This window comes from Gadus chalcogrammus, chromosome 9 (assembly GCF_026213295.1).
Source record: "Gadus chalcogrammus isolate NIFS_2021 chromosome 9, NIFS_Gcha_1.0, whole genome shotgun sequence".
NCBI classification, from domain to species: domain Eukaryota; kingdom Metazoa; phylum Chordata; class Actinopteri; order Gadiformes; family Gadidae; genus Gadus; species Gadus chalcogrammus.
Window position 1 is genome coordinate 24,633,305 of NC_079420.1, and position 21,575 is coordinate 24,654,879.

The 21,575-nt window shown below is 43.9% G+C and overlaps 1 protein-coding gene across 1 annotated transcript in view; it reads left to right on the forward strand.

Moving 5' to 3' along the window:
• The first annotated feature begins 16,630 nt into the window (after positions 1–16,630).
• Positions 16,631–21,575, forward strand: part of mrpl23 (mitochondrial ribosomal protein L23) — a 94,234-nt gene continuing 89,289 nt past the window's right edge. Inside the window, exons 1-2 of the mRNA XM_056599069.1 lie at positions 16,631–16,730; positions 17,129–17,251. Of these exons, the coding sequence (XP_056455044.1) occupies positions 16,711–16,730; positions 17,129–17,251 (143 nt within the window). The 5' untranslated portion in view covers positions 16,631–16,710. The remainder of the gene's footprint in view (positions 16,731–17,128; positions 17,252–21,575) is intronic.

Here is a 21,575-nt window from a genome sequence, read left to right on the forward strand (position 1 = left end):
CACACACACACACACACACACACACACACACACACACACACACACACACACAGATGCACATACGCACACACACACCCACACCCGCACCCACACACACACGCACATGCATATACACACGCACGCACACACACATACAAACACGCACACCAACACACACACACAGACGCACGCACACACACCCTTTCGCACACATGCAAACAAGCACACACAAAGTCACAGCCATGTTATAAAACAATTGAATGGGGGATTTATGTTTGTGTAAAAAAATAAAAACATTGTCAAGCGATGTGCTTGGGGTACATGTAACACAGACAGTCTGTATCCCGAGAGGCTGCAGAATGGGCTATATTTCATCCCTTTTCCCAAGCCACAACGGTACAAGAAAAAGTTTGCAATTTGGATCAGACTGTGGCAGGTCAGAATACCAACTGAATTTAAGCTTGTCACCTTCTGTAAGTATTTTAAAGATTTGAATTAATATTTTTTTCGCCCAAAAGTCTGGTTTGTTTTTCCGAGTTCATCATGCTAACGACAGGGGGCGTGACTAAGCGACAGGTGAATTGTAACCGGCTACAGAATCTATCTCCATGGTAACCATTATCTAGCCGCCCCGTGCCCACTACATGCGTCCGTTGCGTTATCCCCATTGACTTTAATGGGGACGGACGCGCAATGCATTGTGGATCCGTATGTTCCGTTGGAGCCTTCGGCTCCGTCAGAAAGTTGAAAAATGTTCAACTTTTTGGCAGCGACGGATCCGTCATCCAATCAGATCGCTGTACGGTTGCTGATTGACACCCCGCCCTCATGAGTAAAATCCTCAGTTTGTCGATGCTCATGCTAATGATCATGTGTTTTTCCCCGCGTGTGATTTGTTGACCATTATGTTAATTTTGATGTGCCTGTCCCCGGACGTGATTGGCTGCTGCATCGGAGGGCCGAGGATCCGGGAGGATAAAGCACGGGCGAGCTCAACATCCACGGCAGCTGGCCTTGGATATGAAGCTTGCCATATTGGCTCTTCGAATGGTTATTTGTTGGTTGATCGAGGTTCTTGTTAATTGCTACACGGGAACTTATCGTTAGGGGCGTTAAGGCGGCTGCATGCTTCAGCGTTGGTGTTACGTTGTTGGGCAAAATTTACTCATAGCAATTCATGCTCCCTTTTAGGTTGCGCGTGTTGCGCGTGTTGCCAAGCAATTTACCGCCAGAACAGTAATAAGTGGAGTAATATGTGGAGTAAAGTTTTTCGTTGAAGACGACCTCGAGAATGACGTCTTTGTCTGTGGGAGTCGTTGGTTTGTTTATGTGCCAAAGTTTGACGATCTCCTTTCGCGAGTCATCCGATATCTTCCCGACTCTCACCAAAACCGGCCCTTGTCAGGGAGCAGCTGGCAGATTATGTTTTGTCAGATGCTGGCGTGTTTCCCCACCAGTACAATGTGCTACGATTGGGTATGCGCACTGACCAATAAATATATATACATTGGTCACTTGGAAGCATGACTTTTGATTCATTAGTTATCATGTTACACAAGTTACCTAATTTGGTTTACGTCAAACTCATTAATTCATATCCATATAAAATGTTTATACAACAGCTACTGCCTTGACAGATGAATGAATTATTTAAGTGTAGGCCTATAGCCAAAGGCTTTAAGCTATAGCGCATAATGTCCACATAAATTATTGGTAGGCAGCATTATTAGAGAAAAGGGGTTTATTTATCAAATACAGAAAATAGTCCCACCATACACGCACACATTTTTCATTCACTACACACTCACGCTTTCAAATTTCATTCACTCAAAGAGGCTACTGAACTTATGTTTCACACAGAACATGAACACTTATGTTTCACATAGAACGTGAACACAAAACATTACGTAATTAATTCAAATAGGCTAACACTAAAACAAATAAGGCCAGTAGGCCTAATAGAACGAATATCGGGTGACAAGATCATTAAAATGGCTCAAAATCCCGCATCAGCTGTTTGATGTCGCGCATCAAAATAGCACTTTGCCCCTGTGGAAGGGTTCGCATAAAGGGTTCGCATAATTATGTGCCAGATCGTGTGGTAGGTGGCGGTATGAAAACAGGAAATGTGATACTCCAGACAGGAAGTAGTAACCAGACGAGCAGACCAATCACAGCCTTGCAGGCTGCGCGGCTCGCGTAAAAGCTTACGTAAAAAATGACGCAAGTCTAGAAAAATCGCCCGACGCACGCAAGACGTGAGAAGTCGCGCAAGGGGTGCGCAAGGGCGCGCAAGGGCCTCTTGCGCTTGCGCTTACGCTTACGTAACTGAGAATAAATCGGCCTTTAAGGCGGCTGCATGCTTCAGCGTTGGTGTTACGTTGTTGCGCAAAATTTACTCAAAGCAATTCATGCTCCCTTTAAGGTTGCGCGTGTTGCGCGTGTTGCCAAGCAATTTACCGCCAGAACAGTAGGTGGAGTAATATGTGGAGGAAAGTTTTTCGTTGAAGACGACCTCGAGAATGACGTCTTTGTCTGTGGGAGTCGTTGGTTTGTTTATGTGCCAGATCGTGTTCTCCCCATACACAGTGAATGATGGCAACAGACAGAGGAACAGGGGTGATGAAGTTGTTGATCATTGGGGTTGTATAAATATGCATATCTCTCTACATTTTAAAACGACATAATGTGTTGGCAGCAAAGTTAACTTCACTTCACGTTAATGCTTTTGTATATGAGCCTGCCGGGCGATACTCCAGACAGGAAGTAGTAACCAGACCAGCAGACCAATCACAGCCTTGCAGGCTGGGCGGCTCGCGTAAAAGCTTACGTAAAAAATGACGCAAGTCTAGAAAAATCACCCGACGCACGCAAGACGTGAGAAGTCGCGCAAGGGGTGCGCAAGGGCGCGCAAGGGCCTCTTGCGCTTGCGCTTACGCTTACGTAACTGAGCATAAATCAGCCTTTAGGCGCGTCAGACGCACGTAATTACGCACGTAAACGCAGTAACGCGCCCAACGCACCAACGCCCGGAGTTCAGAAATGTGAACTTTCAACGCTCCAACGCGTGGCGCTTAGCCGCGATAGCCAATCAGCGTGGAGCTTGGCCGACATCTTTCTTTATTCTGGGTGGAAATAGTAACATAGTTACGCTATTAAATGCGTTTATGGAAACATTTTTAGCGAGAAATGTGCATTTTACTTTCATAATGTTCGCTCGGTGAATGTGAAGGATGTTTGGTTTGATAGTTATGACGAAGAGGGAACGCTCCGTTCACTTGCATGGACAGAGTCTCTGGTTGCTAAGCAACCTCAACGTCTTGGCGGACTATATCTCTGCTGATCAACACTACGAATGCTGGAAACACACCAGACACACCATGTGAAGTTATTTAACCCGATTATTGTTATTTATATCAGAGATTATTTAATCTAACCCGATCTAAACTCTATCACCCAAACACGGCGGCGTTTGGGTTTCCTACCTCGGACTCCAGCGCAGCCACGGCCGACAACTATCTTTATTCTGGGTGGAAATAGTAACATAGTTACGCCATTAAATGCGTTTATGGAAACATTTTTAGCGAGAAATGTGCATTTTACTTTCATAATGTTCGCTCGGTGAATGTGAAGGATGTTTGGTTTGATAGTTATGACGGAGAGGGAACGCTCCGTTCACTTGCATGGACAGAGTCTCTGGATGCTAAGCAACCTCAACGTCTTGGCGGACTATTTCTCTGCTGATCAACACTACGAATGCTGGAAACACACCAGACACACCATGTGAAGTTATTCAACCCGATTATTGTTATTTATATCAGAGATTATTTAATCAAACCCGATCTAAGCTCTATCACCCAAACACGGCGGCGTTTGGGTTTCCTACCTCGGACTCCAGCGCAGCCACGGCCGACAACTATCTTTATTCTGGGTGGAAATAGTAACATAGTTACGCCATTAAATGCGTTTATGGAAACATTTTTAGCGAGAAATGTGCATTTTACTTTCGTAATGTTCGCTCGGTGAATGTGAAGGATGTTTGGTTTGATAGTTATGACGAAGAGGGAACGCTCCGTTCACTTGCATGGACAGAGTCTCTGGATGCTAAGCAACCTCAACGTCTTGGCGGACAATTTCTCTCCTGATCAACACTACGAATGCTGGAAACACACCAGACACACCATGTGAAGTTATTTAACCCGATTATTGTTATTTATATCAGAGATTATTTAATCTAACCCGATCTAAACTCTATCACCCAAACACGGCGGCGTTTGGGTTTCCTACCTCGGACTCCAGCGCAGCCACGGCCGACAACTATCTTTATTCTGGGTGGAAATAGTAACATAGTTACGCCATTAAATACGTTTATGGAAACATTTTTAGCGAGAAATGTGCATTTTACTTTCATAATGTTCGCTCGGTGAATGTGAAGGATGTTTGGTTTGATAGTTATGACGAAGAGGGAACGCTCCGTTCACTTGCATGGACATGGACTCATCTAGCTGCGTTGGCGCGTTGACGCGTTGGAAGCGTTGAACCGAGTAACCACCACACAATGATCAAGCGTCAGGTTAGGCGCGTTACTCGCGTTATCCAACGCGAGTAACGCGTTTGGTGTGGCCGCACCGTAAAAAGTTCAATTTTTTGAACTCTTGAAATATACGCGCCTCATACGCGGCTAACGCGGGTAAAATGTTGCTTTAGCGCATGTAACGCGTGTACGCGTCTCATACGCGCGTAAACCAATGGTTCCCTATGGAAAAATTGACGATTTTATACGCGAGGTACGCGGGTAACGCGTTTGGTGTGGCCGTACCTTTATACAATAGTGTCTGGTGTTCAGACAACACTGGAGAAATTTGACACACTTCTATAATGGTTCCCATCACTGGTGCCCACCCGAGGTGGAGCCAACTGTCAATATGCTAGTGACTCTTCACCTACATACCTTTCAATACCTATCACACACACCCAGTCCATCATTATCTATCACAGACAATCCTATCTATTACACACCATTTACCTTTTCAATCTCATCCAGTATGCAGTGTGATAAATGCCCAGGATGTTTGTTTCCAGTGCTGCGGCAAAGCTGTTGACTGTAAGGGCACATCGAGGCTCAGCTGGCTGAGGTCTGGGGTCGGGTACGGCCCACACTGACAGCTCGGTCCCTGGGGAGGTTCATCACCTACTCTCATACGCACACCCACACACATACACACACACACACACACACACACACACACACACACACACACACACACACACACACACACACACACACACACACACACACACACACATACACACACACACACACACACACACACACACACACACACACATGTACACACACACACACATGCACACACACACACACACGCATGCATGTGTGTTGCACTTGTAAGTATTTGCATTTGTATAAATAGTATGGCAGTAATGCTTCGAATATAAAAATCTTCATTATCTTCATTAGTGTTATCTTTATGCTTTGTTTATGCATTTATTTTTTGTTATATTTGATGCTCTGCATCAGCACACACCCTCAGACCACCCAAGACCAAGACCCGGACCATGGGCATTCGGGCTTTCTCCGCTGCAGCCCCAAGACTATGGAACACTCTCCCTGACCACCTGAAGGCCCCACAGACTACAGCTGTTTTAAAAAAAAAACGTATCTTTTTAAAAAAGCCTTTTGCTAATTTCCCTTTTACTATTTATGCATTATATGTTTTAACAACCCCTTTTTTTCTCTCTCTCTCTCTCTCTCTCTCTCTCTCTCTCTTAAACTCTGTAGCACTTTGAGATTTCTGAATGTAAAGGGCTCTACAAATTTAATATATTATTATTATTATTTGTTATTTTCATGGGTGAAGATAGGCTAATATTGACACTAATGAGCAGCTGTTGTTGGACAGGTTGGGTGTGTACAGAATATTGTTCTAGGTCCTTCAGGTGTTGTGGTTGTGTTTATCATCCACATGGTCCACTCAGCCCTGCTGCAGTCATGATGGAAGCGAGCCTGGGTACCATGGGGACAGAAACTGCCTACCATACGATAGAAGCATGCACGATTGCCATGGGGACAAAAACTGGTTACCACGGGGACTGAAGCTGGTTGCCATTAGGATAGAAGGTGGTTGCCATAGAGATATAGGCTTGTTGCCATGGGGATAGAAACTGGTTGCCATAGGGATATAAGCTTGTTTCCACAGGGATAGTACCTGGTGACCATAAAGGCCCATTCACCCTACGGTAAATACGGATACGGACAGTTTCGTTCGGTCCCGGAGGTGTTTCGTCCGTAAATGGGTCCGTCGCCTCTGAGCTTACGAATCCGGAGTGCTCCGAGAGAACCGGAGCAATGCCACCGGAAATCGAGGCGGCAGTATAGAGTCAAAAGTCAGACCATTCGCGAAAATAGATAGAGTAGTATAATATCTGATATGTATATTATCTATATATATATATAGATATATATATATTAGAGCTGTCAAGCGATTAAAATATTTAATCGTGATTAATCGCATTAATGTCATAGTTAACTCACGATTAATCGCGATTAATCACAAAATATTTTTCTATGCTAAATATCCCTTGATTTTTTTTGTCCCATAATTCTTCTCATTTTAATTCTCTTATCAACATGGTGAAGTGCATCGGCTTGCCTTGTGCAAATGATTTTTTATTGATAACAACATTGGCATATACTGATCAAAACAGGACGATACAAAAAAAGAGCCTATAGTGCAATTAAACGACTGCTTTGAACAAATGTCATTTGAACATAGCAGTCAGGCTACTGCTTCTTTGTTTTGAGGCAAAAAAAAAAAAAAAAAAAGACGTTTTTTTTTTTTTAAATAAAATAATTGCGTTAATCGCGCGATAAAAAAATTAACGCCGTTAAATTTGGTTTGCGTTAACGCCGTTAATACCGCGTTTAACTGACAGCTCTAATATATATATAGTATTTTAAGTTTTTTACTTATATTATACTATATACCTAGTTGTATATACCTACATACCACCGGACGCTAATGTAAACACGGCCCTCTCTCTGCTACATAATGCCATCAATAACCACCAGCGCGCCCACCCCAATGGTGCCCACATTATGGCAGGGGACTTCAATAAAGCAAATCTCAAGACTGTTCTACCAAAATTCTATCAATTTGTAAAATGCCCAACAAGAGGAGAAAACACTCTGGATCATGTGTATTTCAACATCAAGCGTGCATACAGAGCCGTACCCCTCCCCCACCTGGGCCGGTCAGACCACCTCTCGCTGCTCCTCACCCCTGCATACACCCCCCTCTGTCGACAAACAAAGCCCACAAAGAAGACCATTACCACCTGGCCTGAGGATGCCCTCCCCCGACTGCAGGACTGCTTTGAACAAACACAGTGGGAAGCCTTCTACCATGAAGACCTGGCTACATTCGTGGACAGAGTACTGTCTTACATCAAGTACTGCATTGGGAATGTCACCTTGGAAAAGTGCATCTCTCCTGGTCGGTCAACACCTCAGCGCTGGTCAAGAAGGCCCAGCAGCGGCTACACTTTCTGAGGGTGCTCAGGAGGGAGCATCTAAACGCACAGCTGCTGGTGACCTTCTACCGTTCCACCATCGAGAGAGCCTGCTGACCTACGCTGTGTCAGTGTGGCACTCCAGCTGCACGGAGGCCGACAGGAAGAGACTGCAGAGGGTGGCAAATGTTGCGCAAAAAATCATTGGCTGCCCTCTGCCTTCCTTAAGCACCATCTACGGCTCCCGCTGTCTCAGCAGGGCCAGAGGCATCCTGAAGGACACCATCCACCCCGGCTACCATCTCTTCAACCTGTTGCCCTCTGGCAGGCGCTTCAGGTCCATATATGCCAGGACAAATAGACTCAGGAACAGCTTCTTTCCTAAAGCTGTCACCATACTGAACTCAGTTCTGCACAGTTTTTTTGTCTGTTGGTAGTCTTTACGGTGTATTTAAGTTTTACTGTGTATTTCAATTTTTTATTTATTTATTTTATTTATATTATATATTGCTTTTGTAATTATTATATATTTATATTCGATTACATGTGTGCATGTATGGAGCTGCTCATTGAATTTCGTTGTACTTGTACAATGACAATAAAGCTTTCTATTCTATTCTATTCTAACGAAAAGAGAGCTGAGCCGCAAGGCAAAGCTCTCGATCTACCGGTCGATCTTCGTTCCTATCCTCACCTATGGTCATGAGGGCTGGGTGATGACCGAAAGGACGAGATCGCGGGTACAAGCGGCCGAGATGAGTTTTCTCAGAAGGGTGGCTGGCGTCTCCCTTAGGGATAGGGTGAGAAGCTCAGCCATCCGTGAGGAACTCGGATTAGAGCCGCTGCTCCTTTACTTAGAAAGGAGTCAGCTGAGGTGGTTCGGGCATCTGGTAAGGATGCCCACTGGGCGCCTTCCTTGGGAGGTGTTTCAGGCACGTCCAGTGGGGAGGAGATAATCTGCGGGTTGGTGAGGGGTGTCACATGCCACCGCACACTTTTTCCACTTTATTTTGCAGATTTCGGATGACGCAAAGCAAAATCATCGCTACAGATGTCATGTTTGCGATTGTAGATGCCGTTAATTTGTGAAACGACAGTCACTGCCCTGTAGAGGATTTATTGCGTAACATCCATAACAACGCTGAAACCAGACGGAGGTATGAAGGGTAGCTCCGGGGGCAACGTTTGGGGCGACGGACGAATTTCGTCCGCCGGTATGGATCGGCCTTACCCCGTGCCCACTACATGCGTCCGTTGCGTGATCCCCATTGACTTTAATGGGGACGGACGCGCAATGCATTGTGGATCCGTCCGTTCCGTTGGAGCCTTCGGCTCCGTCAGAAAGTTGAAAAATGTTCAACTTTTTGGCAGCGACGGATCCGTCATCCAATCAGATCGCTGTACGGTTGCTGATTGACACCCCGCCCTCATGAGTAAAATCCTCAGTTTGTCGATGCTCATGCTAATGATCATGTGTTTTTCCCCGCGTGTGATTTGTTGACCATTATGTTAATTTTAATGTGCCTGTCCCCGGACGTGATTGGCTGCTGCATCGGAGGGCCGAGGATCCGGGAGGGTAAAGCACGGGCGAGCTCAACATCCACGGCAGCTGGCCTTGGATATGAAGCTTGCCATATTGGGTCTTCGAATGGTTATTTGTTGGTTGATCGAGGTTCTTGTTAATTAATACACGGGAACTTATCCCATGCTCTAGGCTAAATAAACCAATAAACAACTTCCAGTTAACCAAAGACATCTGGTTTTATGTTGCCACCCCTTCCCCTAGCGGGGGACGTAACAATCGCGTATGCAAATTTAAGCACTGTGACGCGACTCGGCCTCTGACGATACTGCATGGAAAGCGGGTCATCTTGCATCGCAACAAGCAGGAAGTAGCGGGAAGAACCCGATTTGATTGGCTGACGGATGCCTCTGCAAAGACTACTCCCCCATCAGTCAGCCACGCCTTCCCACATCAGTCGACGGACGCATGTAGTGGGCACGGGGCTGAAATATGTTCAACTTTTTCGGCAGCGACGGATCCGTCATCCAATCAGATCGCGTCTGCAAATTTAAGCACTGTGACGCGACTCGGGCTCTGACGATACTGGAAAGCGGGAAAGCGGGTCATCTTGCATCGCAACAAGCAGGAAGTAGCGGGAAGAACCCGGCGAAGCGATTAGATTGGCTGACGGATGCCTCTGCAAAGACTACTCCCCCATCAGTCAGCCACGTCTTCCCACATCAGTCAACGGACGCATGTAGTGGGCACGGGGCGTGACTGAGCCGAAGGCTCCAACGGAACGTACGGATCCACAATGCATTGCGCGTCCGTCCCCATTAAAGTCAATGGGGATCACGCAACGGACGCATGTAGTGGGCACGGGGCGTGCTCATACGCATGACGATTAGCCGCGTTGCCCAATCAGCGTTGAGCTTGACCCGACGTCACTGGCAGAGAGTAGTGAGCTTGGACAGAAGCATACGGCCGACATCTTTCTTTATTCTGTGTGGAAATAGTAACATAGTTACGCCATTAAATGCTTTTATGGAAACATTTTTAGCGAGAAATGTGCATTTTACTTTCATAATGTTCGCTCGGTGAATGTGAAGGATGTTTGGTTTGATAGTTATGACGAAGAGGGAACGCTCCGTTCAGTTGCATGGACAGAGTCTCTGGTTACTAAGCAACCTCAACGTCTTGGCGGACTATATATCTGCTGATCAACACTACGAATGCTGGAAACACACCAGACACACCATGTGAAGTTATTTAACCCGATTATTGTTATTTCTATCCGAGATTATTTAATCTAACCCGATCTAAACTCTATCACCCAAACACGGCGGCGTTTGGGTTTCCTACCTCGGACTCCAGCGCAGCCAGCCAATAGTATCTGTCTGCGTCCTGCAAGACGGAGGCGTAACTTGTAGTAGTAGGAGGCGTAACTTGTTCTTTTCTAAATCGCGGTAAACAAAAAGCGTTGTAAATCACGGTTCACACGAGATCTTCATTGAAGTCGGGTCTTCCGATATTCATGACGGTAAGTCAATTTAAGGCCTAATATTTTAGGTCCGAGTTGCGGTCATTTATGTACCCGTGCACCACTGCTACATACAGATCACTTCCGCGATTTAGAAAAGTACTAGACACGCCTCCGACTACAAGTTACGCCTCCGACTACATGTTACGCCTCCTAGTGCAAGTTACGCCTCCTCCGACTACATGTTACGCCTCCTACTACAAGTTACGCCTCCGTCTTGCAGGACGCAGACAGACCCACCTCCAGCCACGGCCGACAACTTTCTTTATTCTGGTTGGAAATAGTAACATAGTTACGCCATTAAATGCGTTTATGGAAACATTTTTAGCGAGAAATGTGCATTTTACTTTCGTAATGTTCGCTTGGTGAATGTGAAGGATGTTTGGTTTGATAGTTATGACGAAGAGGGAACGCTCCGTTCACTTGCATGGACATGGACTCATCTAGGCGCGTTAGGAGCGTAGGCGCGTTAGGAGCGTATGCGTAGGACCATTTTTGACACAAAATGGTCAAGCAACATTTTAGGTGCGTTACGCGCGCAAATCTTTGCGCGGGTACGCGTCTGGTGTGTTCGTACCTTAAGGTGTAAAATTATATATGTAAGTCAGGTGGTGTTGCAAACTTTTATAAAGTGGGTCTTACCTTATTTGCATCACATTTTCTTCATCTAAGTTTCAGAAATGTCCAATCTCTGGCGTTTCCGAACATTTCTTTCAACATTAAATTGCAATGGCTCGATATGGATGCGTTTAATATTATTCGTATTATTATAATATGTATTAGTATTATTACAAAATAAACATTGGATTAGGAAGAAAAACAACAAGAGAAATCGCGGTCGCCCTCTGCTGGTCAGTAGCGGTTATTACCACCTTAGCTGCCTTAATTTCTCTCCTGTGAGGAGAACATCAAATAACTGTTAGAGATTCATTTGTCATGAAGATTGTCGTGGCCAATGAGCCAGCTATTAACATGTTTTCTTTGTGATTAATTGTTTTGCCTACTGTTGAGATTATTATCCACACCTGACCTGTACTGGTTTTGTACCATGGTGGCTCTTTTCTGAGCTACTATTTGCAGCTAAAAAAAACCCTGCAGATAGTGGCTCAGAACCTACCATCTAAATACCATCTTAACACGTCAGAAGGATAGAATCAATATAAAAGTAAGCTACTAGGTACTTATTTGTATTAATCTTCAAATGTATACCTGCATAGTTGTTATAGTCAATCAATAAAAAGGAAAAATAACAGTTTGTTATTCTATTTCTCTTCTCGCTTTCCCACAAATCTCCATGGTCTGACGCACAGGCCACAATCAGAGCACAGGTTGAGAAGAAGCGAGACTACAGCCTCCCCCACACATCTACTCTGCCACTATCTGACACACAGATAGCAGACAGCCCACAGACCTTGAAGAGAGACAACAGCCTGCCCGACGCCATCAACACTGTGCCTTCCCCCATCGCTGATGCTGGCTTGGCGAGGAACGGCCACCCCCCTCCTCTGCATTCCCCCATCGACGATGACCTCCAGCCTCATCTCTCCCATAGCTACAACAACAACTCCAACCCCAATGTCTCCTCCCTTTGCGATTTTCCAGCCGAATATAAGAAACTGGAATATGTTGGCATCAAACTTACATCTGTGTCAATGATAGCATCGCCACGTCATGGCCACAGGCTGATAACACCCAAGAGGATGGCGCCCCAGCCCCCCCCCCTGTACTGATAGTAGTCCTGAGTATTACTGAGACAAAAAAGGGTTCAGCCGTAGACACAGTATAAAGGAGGTTTCACATAATCTGCTGAACCCAAGGTTGCCTGTGTCAAAGCAGGGCAACTTTCGCATTCATGCTGTAACCACTAAGAGAGTAAACAAAGGGAAACTTAGACACACTGCTAACCTCACAAATCTCATATCTATTGCCTCCAAACCAAAAACAACCTTAAAGCCTATCAACAACACCATCAGGATGGCTCTACTTAATGTGAGGTCTCTTAATAACAAATCATTTTTAGTTAATGATTTTATTACCACTTCTAAACTGGATTTTATGTTTTTAACTGAAACATGGCTGGAACAAATTAACAGAGCAACCGTTCTGATAGAGACAGCTCCTCCCAACTATAACTTTTTTGATGCATGTAGATCTGGAAAAAGAGGTGGAGGGGTTGCTGCTATATTTAAAAATGTATTTCAGGGGAAACAGATTTTATTTGGTGATTCTCCATCGTTCGAATACCTTAGTGCTGTATTGAAATGCTCCCCCAGAGTTCTCCTATTAATTATTTACAGGCCACCCACATATTCTGCACATTTTTTCGATGACTTCACAGAATTATTGTCTAGCATCTCCACAGAATTTGACTGTCTAGTTATAACCGGTGACTTCAATTTTCATACTGATGATTTGAATGACAAGTGTGCAAAAAAACTTTTTACCATTTTGGACACATTTGAACTGTCTCAACATGTGAAAGAGGCTACTCATTTTAAGGGGCACACTCTAGACCTGGTTATCACAAAGGGCCTCAATGTTTCTGATCTCTCTGTGACTGATCCTTCCTTGTCTGACCAATTTTGTGTTTTCTTTAACATATCTTTCATTCCCGACATACAGACAAAAGCAAACACTGTCAAAAAACGGTATATCAATGAAGATTCTAATGTACTTTTTAAAAAGGCCATCTCCTTGCTACCACCTCTAAACCCATGTTCTGCTGATGATCTTGTAGAAAACTTTAATTTGAAAATTTTGAAAGTCATAGATGTCATTGCACCTTATAAGGTTAAAACTATTTCTGGAAAGCAGAAGGCACCCTGGAGAAAAGCTGCTTCTGTAACAGCACAGAAAAAATAATGCAGGAAGGTTGAACGCATCTGGCGTAAAACAAAACTTCATATTCACCATGATATCTATAAAGAGAGCCTCCGTGCCTACAATTTAGACTTAAAAAATGCTAGAGAAACATTTTTCTCCAATATCATTAAAACCAACACTAACAATGCAAAAACCCTATTTGCAACTGTTGACAGACTGACCAACCCCCCAACAGAAATTCCACCTGATCTCCATTCCACGCAGAAATGCAATGAGTTTGCAGCTTTTTATATTGATAAAATTGAAGGTATCAGACACGCCATCAATATCTCCACTTCAAACAAAAATGTTGGACTACTACCCTGTTCAGGCAAAAATAATGTGGCAAGGATGGCATGCTTTAATGTTATAGACTCTCAAAATCTTGTGGAAACTGTGACACAACTAAAGCCATCCACCTGTTGCCTTGATACTATACCTACCAACCTCTTTAAGAATGTTTTCGACTGCCTAGTAGTAGACATATTGCAGATAGTTAACAACTCTCTCCAGTCAGGCCATTTCCCAAAAGCTTTGAAAACTGCAGTTATTAAACCCCTTTTAAAAAAGCAGAGCCTAGATGTCTCTATTATTAACAACTACAGACCAATATCAAATCTACCCTTCATAAGTAAAATCTTTGAGAAAGTTGTCCTCCAGCAACTTAATCACTTCCTGGCATCAACTGGTTGCTATGACACCTTCCAATCAGGATTTCGACCCCTGCACAGCACTGAGACCGCCCTTATTAAAGTTGTAAACGACATCCGTCTTAACACAGACTCTGGCAAAACCTCAATACTAATGCTACTTGACCTCAGTGCTGCATTCGACACTTTAGACCATACATTACTTCTGGACAGGTTAGAAAACTGGGTGGGGCTTTCAGGCACCGTCTTAAATTGGTTCAGTACCTACCTACAAAATAGGAACTACTTTGTTTCCATTGGCGACTTTGTGTCAGAATCAACCAACGTGACATGTGGAGTCCCACAAGGTTCAATCTTAGGACCCTCTTTATTCAACATCTACATGCTCCCACTAGGGCAAATCATGCAAAATAACAATATTGACCATCATTGCTATGCTGATGACACGCAAATCTATGTATCGCTATCACCAAATGACTATCGGCCCATAGATCTGCTGTGCCAGTGCATTGAGCAAGTGAAAGAATGGATGTGCCGAAATTTCCTTCAACTAAATGAGGACAAAACAGAGATAATTGTATTTGGTTCTAAAATGGAAAGGCTTAAAGTAACCCAACACCTTCACTCTCTGTCCCTGAAAACCTCAATCAAAGCCAGAAATCTAGGGGTTATCATGGATTCAGATTTACATTTCGACAGTCACATCAAATCAGTTACAAAATCAGCATATTATCACCTTAAAAATGTATCAAGACTTAGAGGGCTCATGTCCACCGAAGACTTACAAAAACTTGTACATGCCTTTATCACTAGTAAGCTTGATTACTGCAATGGTCTCCTTACAGGTCTCCCAAAACAAACTCTGAGGAAGCTTCAGCTTGTTCAGAATGCTGCTGCTAGAGTTCTAACAAATACCAAAAAATTTGATCATATTACACCAATTCTGAAATCGTTACATTGGCTTCCTGTAGGTCAGAGAATTGATTTTAAAATCATGTTGCTAACCTATAAATCCCTACATGGTTTAGGCCCAAAATATTTAACTGATATGCTTCCACTACATCAGCCTTCTAGAACACTAAGAAGCTCTGAGACCAATCTGTTAATTATCCCCAGAGTAAACACAAAACATGGGAAAGCAGGATTTAGTTACTATGCAACAAATAGCTGGAATAAACTCCCAGAGGATTTAAAGCTTGCCCCAACTCTGAGCACCTTTAAAACAAGACTGAAAGCTTTTATGTTTGCTATAGCTTTCTGCTAAATCTTAAATACATTGCACTTTCTAAAAATAACTTTGCCTTTATTTTCTATTTTAATACTAAAATGCCTTTTTAACTTCCTATTTTACCCATTTCTTTGCATATGTTTTTCTTTTACTTATCTATTATTTTATTTAATTGTATGACAATGTTTATATGTGAAGCACTTTGAGTCTGCCTTGTGTATGAAAAGTGCTATATAAATAAAGTTGCCTTGCCTTGCCTATTTGCACTCCTGGGGTCTGCAAATACCACAATGTTCAGGAGACTCCACTAAAGGCGCGACTCAGGTTTCGCTACGTGCGCGTTGTTTCAACTGGCTGATATGGAAATAAATCTGTGCCATTGGATTTTGAAAAGGAAAAGCCATTGAATTCTAAGCACTGAATACTCATGCATTGAAATAACATACCTGGATTTTTTGCCGCTGAATTTAACATTTTCAGCTTTATTTTTCAATGTTAAACAATTCAAAATATCATGTCACCGAGTGACACGGAGTGACACGATACATATATGAGGATGACAAATTAAAAGCAGGTTGCTGTCGGGCACAGTTGCGCAATAATGTTGGTTCTGCGCTCTTGTTCCACAGTGGGCATTGTTGAATAATTTATTTTGAATGTAAGGGTTAAATTCAGATGCAAAAAAATCCAGAGACGTCATTTCAATGCATAAATATTCAGTGCTTAGAGTGCTTTTTTTTCAATATCCGATTGCACAGATTCACTTACATAGCTGACACACGTGGAGAACCCAGTGAACAACAGGACTTCATAACTAAGGCTGAGATTGAAATGGAAATAGAAATGTAATGAAGGCTACTAATCACAAAAGATTAAATAAATGGTTAAATAAATGGACATTGAGAATGGTCACTCCCGCTCCAACTCCTTTCACATACCACTCATATGCAGTACATAGGTATGAATCCCAAGTAGTATGATTATATGAAAATAATAGTTGGTCATGTTGATCTTTAATTTTCCTGAAGCAAGCCCCCCTTGAGGAGCTGTGGGACCGCATCATCTCCTTGGGTAAAGGTTGGTCCAGTTTACCCTATGTTTAAGGAGAGAAAGGAAGCATTAAAGCACCTTTCCTTATCATTTAGCGGATTCAAATAGCTATTTTCAGAGCTGTTAACCAGTTACTTTTGAGTCATTTCAATCAATAAGGAAGATTCCGAATCAGATAATACTATTAGACGGCAGCCCCCGGAACTGTTGTTTCTATATTTCCGAGTTGTTTGAACGCAGCTATTAAGGCAAGCCACGAATGCGCTTGCGCACACGTTGTACCCGGAAACACTTCAATGCACATGGATCATATCAACTAGACCTTCAAAACAACTTGAATACAAGAATCCCAACGTCTACCGCAGCCATGGCAGCAAAGAAACTAATGTAAGCCCCGAGGTATTATTTTATTTAATACTCTAGCCAGGCTGTTTACGTATGTTAAAAGGGGTTTCAGTCATTGGCTATTGCAGAGGCTTGGAACAGAGTGGTGTAATCTTGTCTAAAGACGAACGTTAACACATTGAAAAAACTCAGTATCTGGTTCATAGCACTCATAGTACTATCGCAATATACAAATAAACAGATGACAGAAGAGTGCATCCCTTCTCTTTAATCCACAAACTACTAATCCTAAATATGTTTTTTGGGTTATGAATACTATGATGTGAAAACATCATTAAATGTACAGCCAAGTGTTTTTTAATTGGTTCCCCAGTTTATCTTTGTTCTCTGCACCTCCGTACCTAGTGACCCCCGTCCCCTCCTCTCTGTCCCCATCACAGATACCCTCTCTACCAGCTCGGAAACCCCCAGCTGCGGCTCTTCAGACCCAACTGGGCCCTGACCCTGGTGCGGCCCGGCCGGGAGCAGCCCTCAGACACCGTCCAGTTCCGCATCCCCATGGAGTGAGTTCTAAATTAAACTATAACATCTTTAAGGCCATCTTTCAGTTCTGCGGCCTGCTGCCTGCTGTCCATCAGTTAAGTGTGGGAAAAGACAGCCACAACATTAGAACCAATGACAGGGGAAGGGAACAACATTGATCATCTTGTTACGTTGGCATCTATCAAGCCCTGGGATAAATTAGCCGTAAAGTGAACCCTCAGCTCTTAAAATTGATGTGTTGGTGGCAGATAAAATGGGCAACCGTAAGGATGGGATTTGCCAAGGGTCAGATGTGACGCCTGGGTCCTCTCCACAGAGGCAGTTCTTGAGTGGTGTTCCTGCTCTGCAGGGTTTAGTACCTTGTCTTGTTAGACAGGTGTCAGAACACCGTGCATCCCAGCTGACTGCGTAGCGGCAGACCTGGCGGATGCCTGTCTGACCCCTGTCTGACCCCTGTCCACTGCCTAAAGGGCCTACAATGGGCAAATCGTCTGAACTTGACAATTGGTCGATGGAAGAAGGTCCGGTCTATTGAATCTAATTTTTTGTTCCATTTGGATGGCAGTGTACATGTGCGTCTTGGGAGGAGATGGCACCAGAATGCACTGTGGGAAGTGGGCACCATGATCAGGAATGGTCGAGGAACATCATTGACAGTTTCGTTGACTGGACCTGCATGTTTCCCTATCCCATGTTATTTCATAGTTGTACTTGAAATAATATGTACAACTATTAAACATGTATATTTAGACCTATACGTTTAATGCCAGTTGTATACTGCTATACATTACTATCTCGTGAAGTCGCAGTTGCAGCCTTTAATCAAATGGAACAAAGTTACAAAAGAGGCTACTATACTGTTTCGAGACGGCAATCTTTCAAAATATTACTGCATTATTTTCGGTGTTGCAGTGCTTGAGATAGGCAGAAGGTTACCAGATGGGTATTCAATCAAAGTCGCTGACGAAAGCGGCGCGTAGTTGATTAAGCCCGGTTAGAACTAACGCCAACTTCGACTTGAGGCTAAAGCCGTTCCATCAACCCAGTTCAGCCGCGACTTGCTCAGGTTAGTTAAAGCCAGGCTTACGTTATCGTGGATTACGCACGCTCACGAGATATGTAACCAGCCCAGAACCGTGAATGTCGAATCATGGATCAAATGTCCGAAAAGGACCGAGCGGGATCTTTTCCAGCGGCGAACAGAAGCTGCTTGTGGAGGTCTATGAGGAATACAAGCATACTCAAAAAGGGAACACCGTAAACATTAATGAAAACAGGGAGGCCGCCTGGCAATAAAATCGCCAATCCTTTGAATGAATAAGTAGTATTAAGCGTAACATAATTAAATTTAATATTGACTGCAAATTCGTAATCAGGGAGATAGTCTTGAGGTAACGTGTCAGATTTGCACCCGGTCGTCCAGGGTTTAATCCCCTCTAATTAGTGAATAAGGAAAGATTACTGGATTACAGTAAGATTAAATTTATTTTCCATTTCTTCGAATATTCTAAATTGACTGACCATTGTTCTTTTCTTAGCTGCCTGCCGAGAAACTCACCTGAATGGAATTTATGTGGCTGCGATTTCCCATGTCTTTGTCATTGTGAAAAAGGCTTGTCAGTAACATTAATATTAACATTTACTTTAACATGGGTTTTTGGAAGTTATATTTGGGTTTTAGGGATTTTGTAAGACATATTTATTATATAAAGTCAATTGTTAGGCCTAATTTCTCTGATATAAAGGAAATTACAAAAATAAGAATTCAATGTAGTGCCCAGGACATGAACTCGGGTCGCCTGTATTACAGGGCAGATGCTAGGGCACTCACCCAACTTCTGGTTCCCAATTTTGATAGAATACATAATTTGTCTAAAAATGTGTTTAGAAAATATCCACGATAGCAATAGATAGCGATTCATTTAATTGTTTTATTTGCATCATTTAATCTTAGACCCTTAGTGAAAATATAGGCTGTTCATATATGTACTTCATATATGTACATTTATGACAAAATCGTAAGGACTAGGCTTGGCGGAACCTTCTGATGGTACACATGTTTCCGACAGATGGGACTTCTCTGAAACACCGCTCAAGTAAGCCTGACAGTTAGCCTGGTACCGACCAGGTTCATTTGGTCGGATAAATTGCCATGGTTACTTAGCGGAGATTCCCTTGAGTCACGTTGATGGAACACAACTATAGCTTAAAGTAGCGAGGCTAAGCGAAATAAGCCTGGTTTTGCCCTTAGCTTGGTTGATGGAATACCCCCCAGGTGGTAAAAAATCCATCTTTCATTCTAAATTGCCAATATTGGAGTGTAGTTAAGCCTCTATGCCACCAGGGGGAATCACAACACCACATAAACCCAAATGTAGCTCTCATATTCAGGACTCCAGAACTATGTTGGGTTGGGGGACGTTGATCAGGTTGATTATTTGGATGCAGTGGAGGTGAGATGTTCTGAATAATAACATGCTATTCCTCTGGGACAAAGACTCAACAGAATGTATGTAATATATTTGCTAATATTCTGTTATTTGTTATCAATTGTGTGTGTGTGTGTGTGTGTGTGTGTGTGTGTGTGTGTGTGTGTGTGTGTGTGTGTGTGTGTGTGTGTGTGTGTGTGTGTGTGTGTGTGTGTGTGTGTGTGTGTGTGTGTGTGTGTGTGTGTGTGTGTGTGTGTGTGTGTGTGTGACAATCCGTGTTGTTGGGCTGTCACTTGGTGTGTGTGTGTGCGTGCACACTGCAGTAATGGGTGTGGGAGGAAGGGTGTGTTGTCTTTGATGAAAGTGGCAGGAGAGGTGCGCAGATGATTGATAAGCACTGTATTCTTAAGGTTGGAATCCTCCTCACCACATCAATAGCCTGAATTAGGTTTTGCAAAAGGGATCAACTTTATATCCCTACAGCACTATGAATGGCATGACGCAATGTCTGCTGCAAAAGAAAATAATTCAAAGGCAGCGGCATTCTATCTTTTTCAAAGAAGTTGTACTTGGTACTACACACTATTCATTGATACAATTTGAATTTATTAAGGTTGCTTATCTCAAACCCCAAAACATCAGGACTCATTCATCCAGTGGGTGTTCCACCTCCCCCACTGAAGGTATGAGTCGTGCAACCAGGTTTACAATAAGGTTGGACCGGCATATGTAAACGTCCTTGTAATCTGAGACGAAAGTGGACTTGAGCATTTGAAATGATCCCAAACTGTGGTATGTTCTCCATGTCCTGTTTCCCTCACTGAAATGTCAAGACCCATGAAGGCAGGCACCTAGCTGGCCTGTGTCCCGGTGCAAGTACGGTAGTTGTAGCTGTGGAAGGGTGGGGTTGGATGGGCTGGGGTGAGCTAGGGTGGGGAGGGGTGGGGAGGTGCAGCACAACTGTTAATGAGGAGCAGTAATGACAGCATTCACGTGGGAATCACAAAGAGTTCTCTTTGTCCCTCGACCACCTTGGGACCAACCATAAGAGATCTCTCGCTCTCGCTCTCTTACCTCACGCTCTCTCTCTCTTACCTCACGCTCTCTCTCTCCCACTCGCTTGACGCTTCCCCGCTCTTTTGCCACCCTCCCTCTTCCCTCTCTTCCACTCACCGTATCGCTCTGCCCCCCATCCATCTCTCTTCCTCTGTCTCAAACACGCACACAGACAATTGCTTACACATATGGGTTAGGCTATACCACATAATAATACAGCAGTCATAGAAATAAATTGATTTAAATTTGTTTCCAAATACTAGACAATTTTGTATTTGTATCCATAATGAACGCATACATACACACACACACAACATGCACACGCACACACAATAATATAAATAAGTAATACAAAGTCATGTTAAAGCGACCTAAATTTGAGTTTTTTTATATTATCTCGTATTGTTCGGTCGGCAGACAATGAACATCAACGTGTGACTAGTAAGGTGAGCATCTGATTGGAAGCCTTGCAGTTAAAACAACCCACCATAACTCGATCATCATCAGCAATGAAAACAAGGGAGCGATTCCTCCGCTGATGGTGGCCGTGTTCCCGGGAGGTCTCTAGTGGGTGGACATGCCCTTTCCAGGGCTGTAACACCTGGGCAGTGCGGTGATACCCAGTGTGCGGACACGCCCGTTCCTGGGGCCTCACCTGGTCGGGCTAGGACCCTCTTAGGGCCTCACCTGGTCGGGCTAGGACCCTCTTAGGGCCTCACCTGGTCGGGCTGGGACTCTCTGAGGGCCTCAGCTGGACGGGCTAGGACTCTCTGAGGGTCCCAGCGCGCCCAGGCTGGTGGAGCGTGGTGTGACCCGGGGCGTCATGCTCGCGGGCAGAGAGGGAATGGCAGGAAGAAGT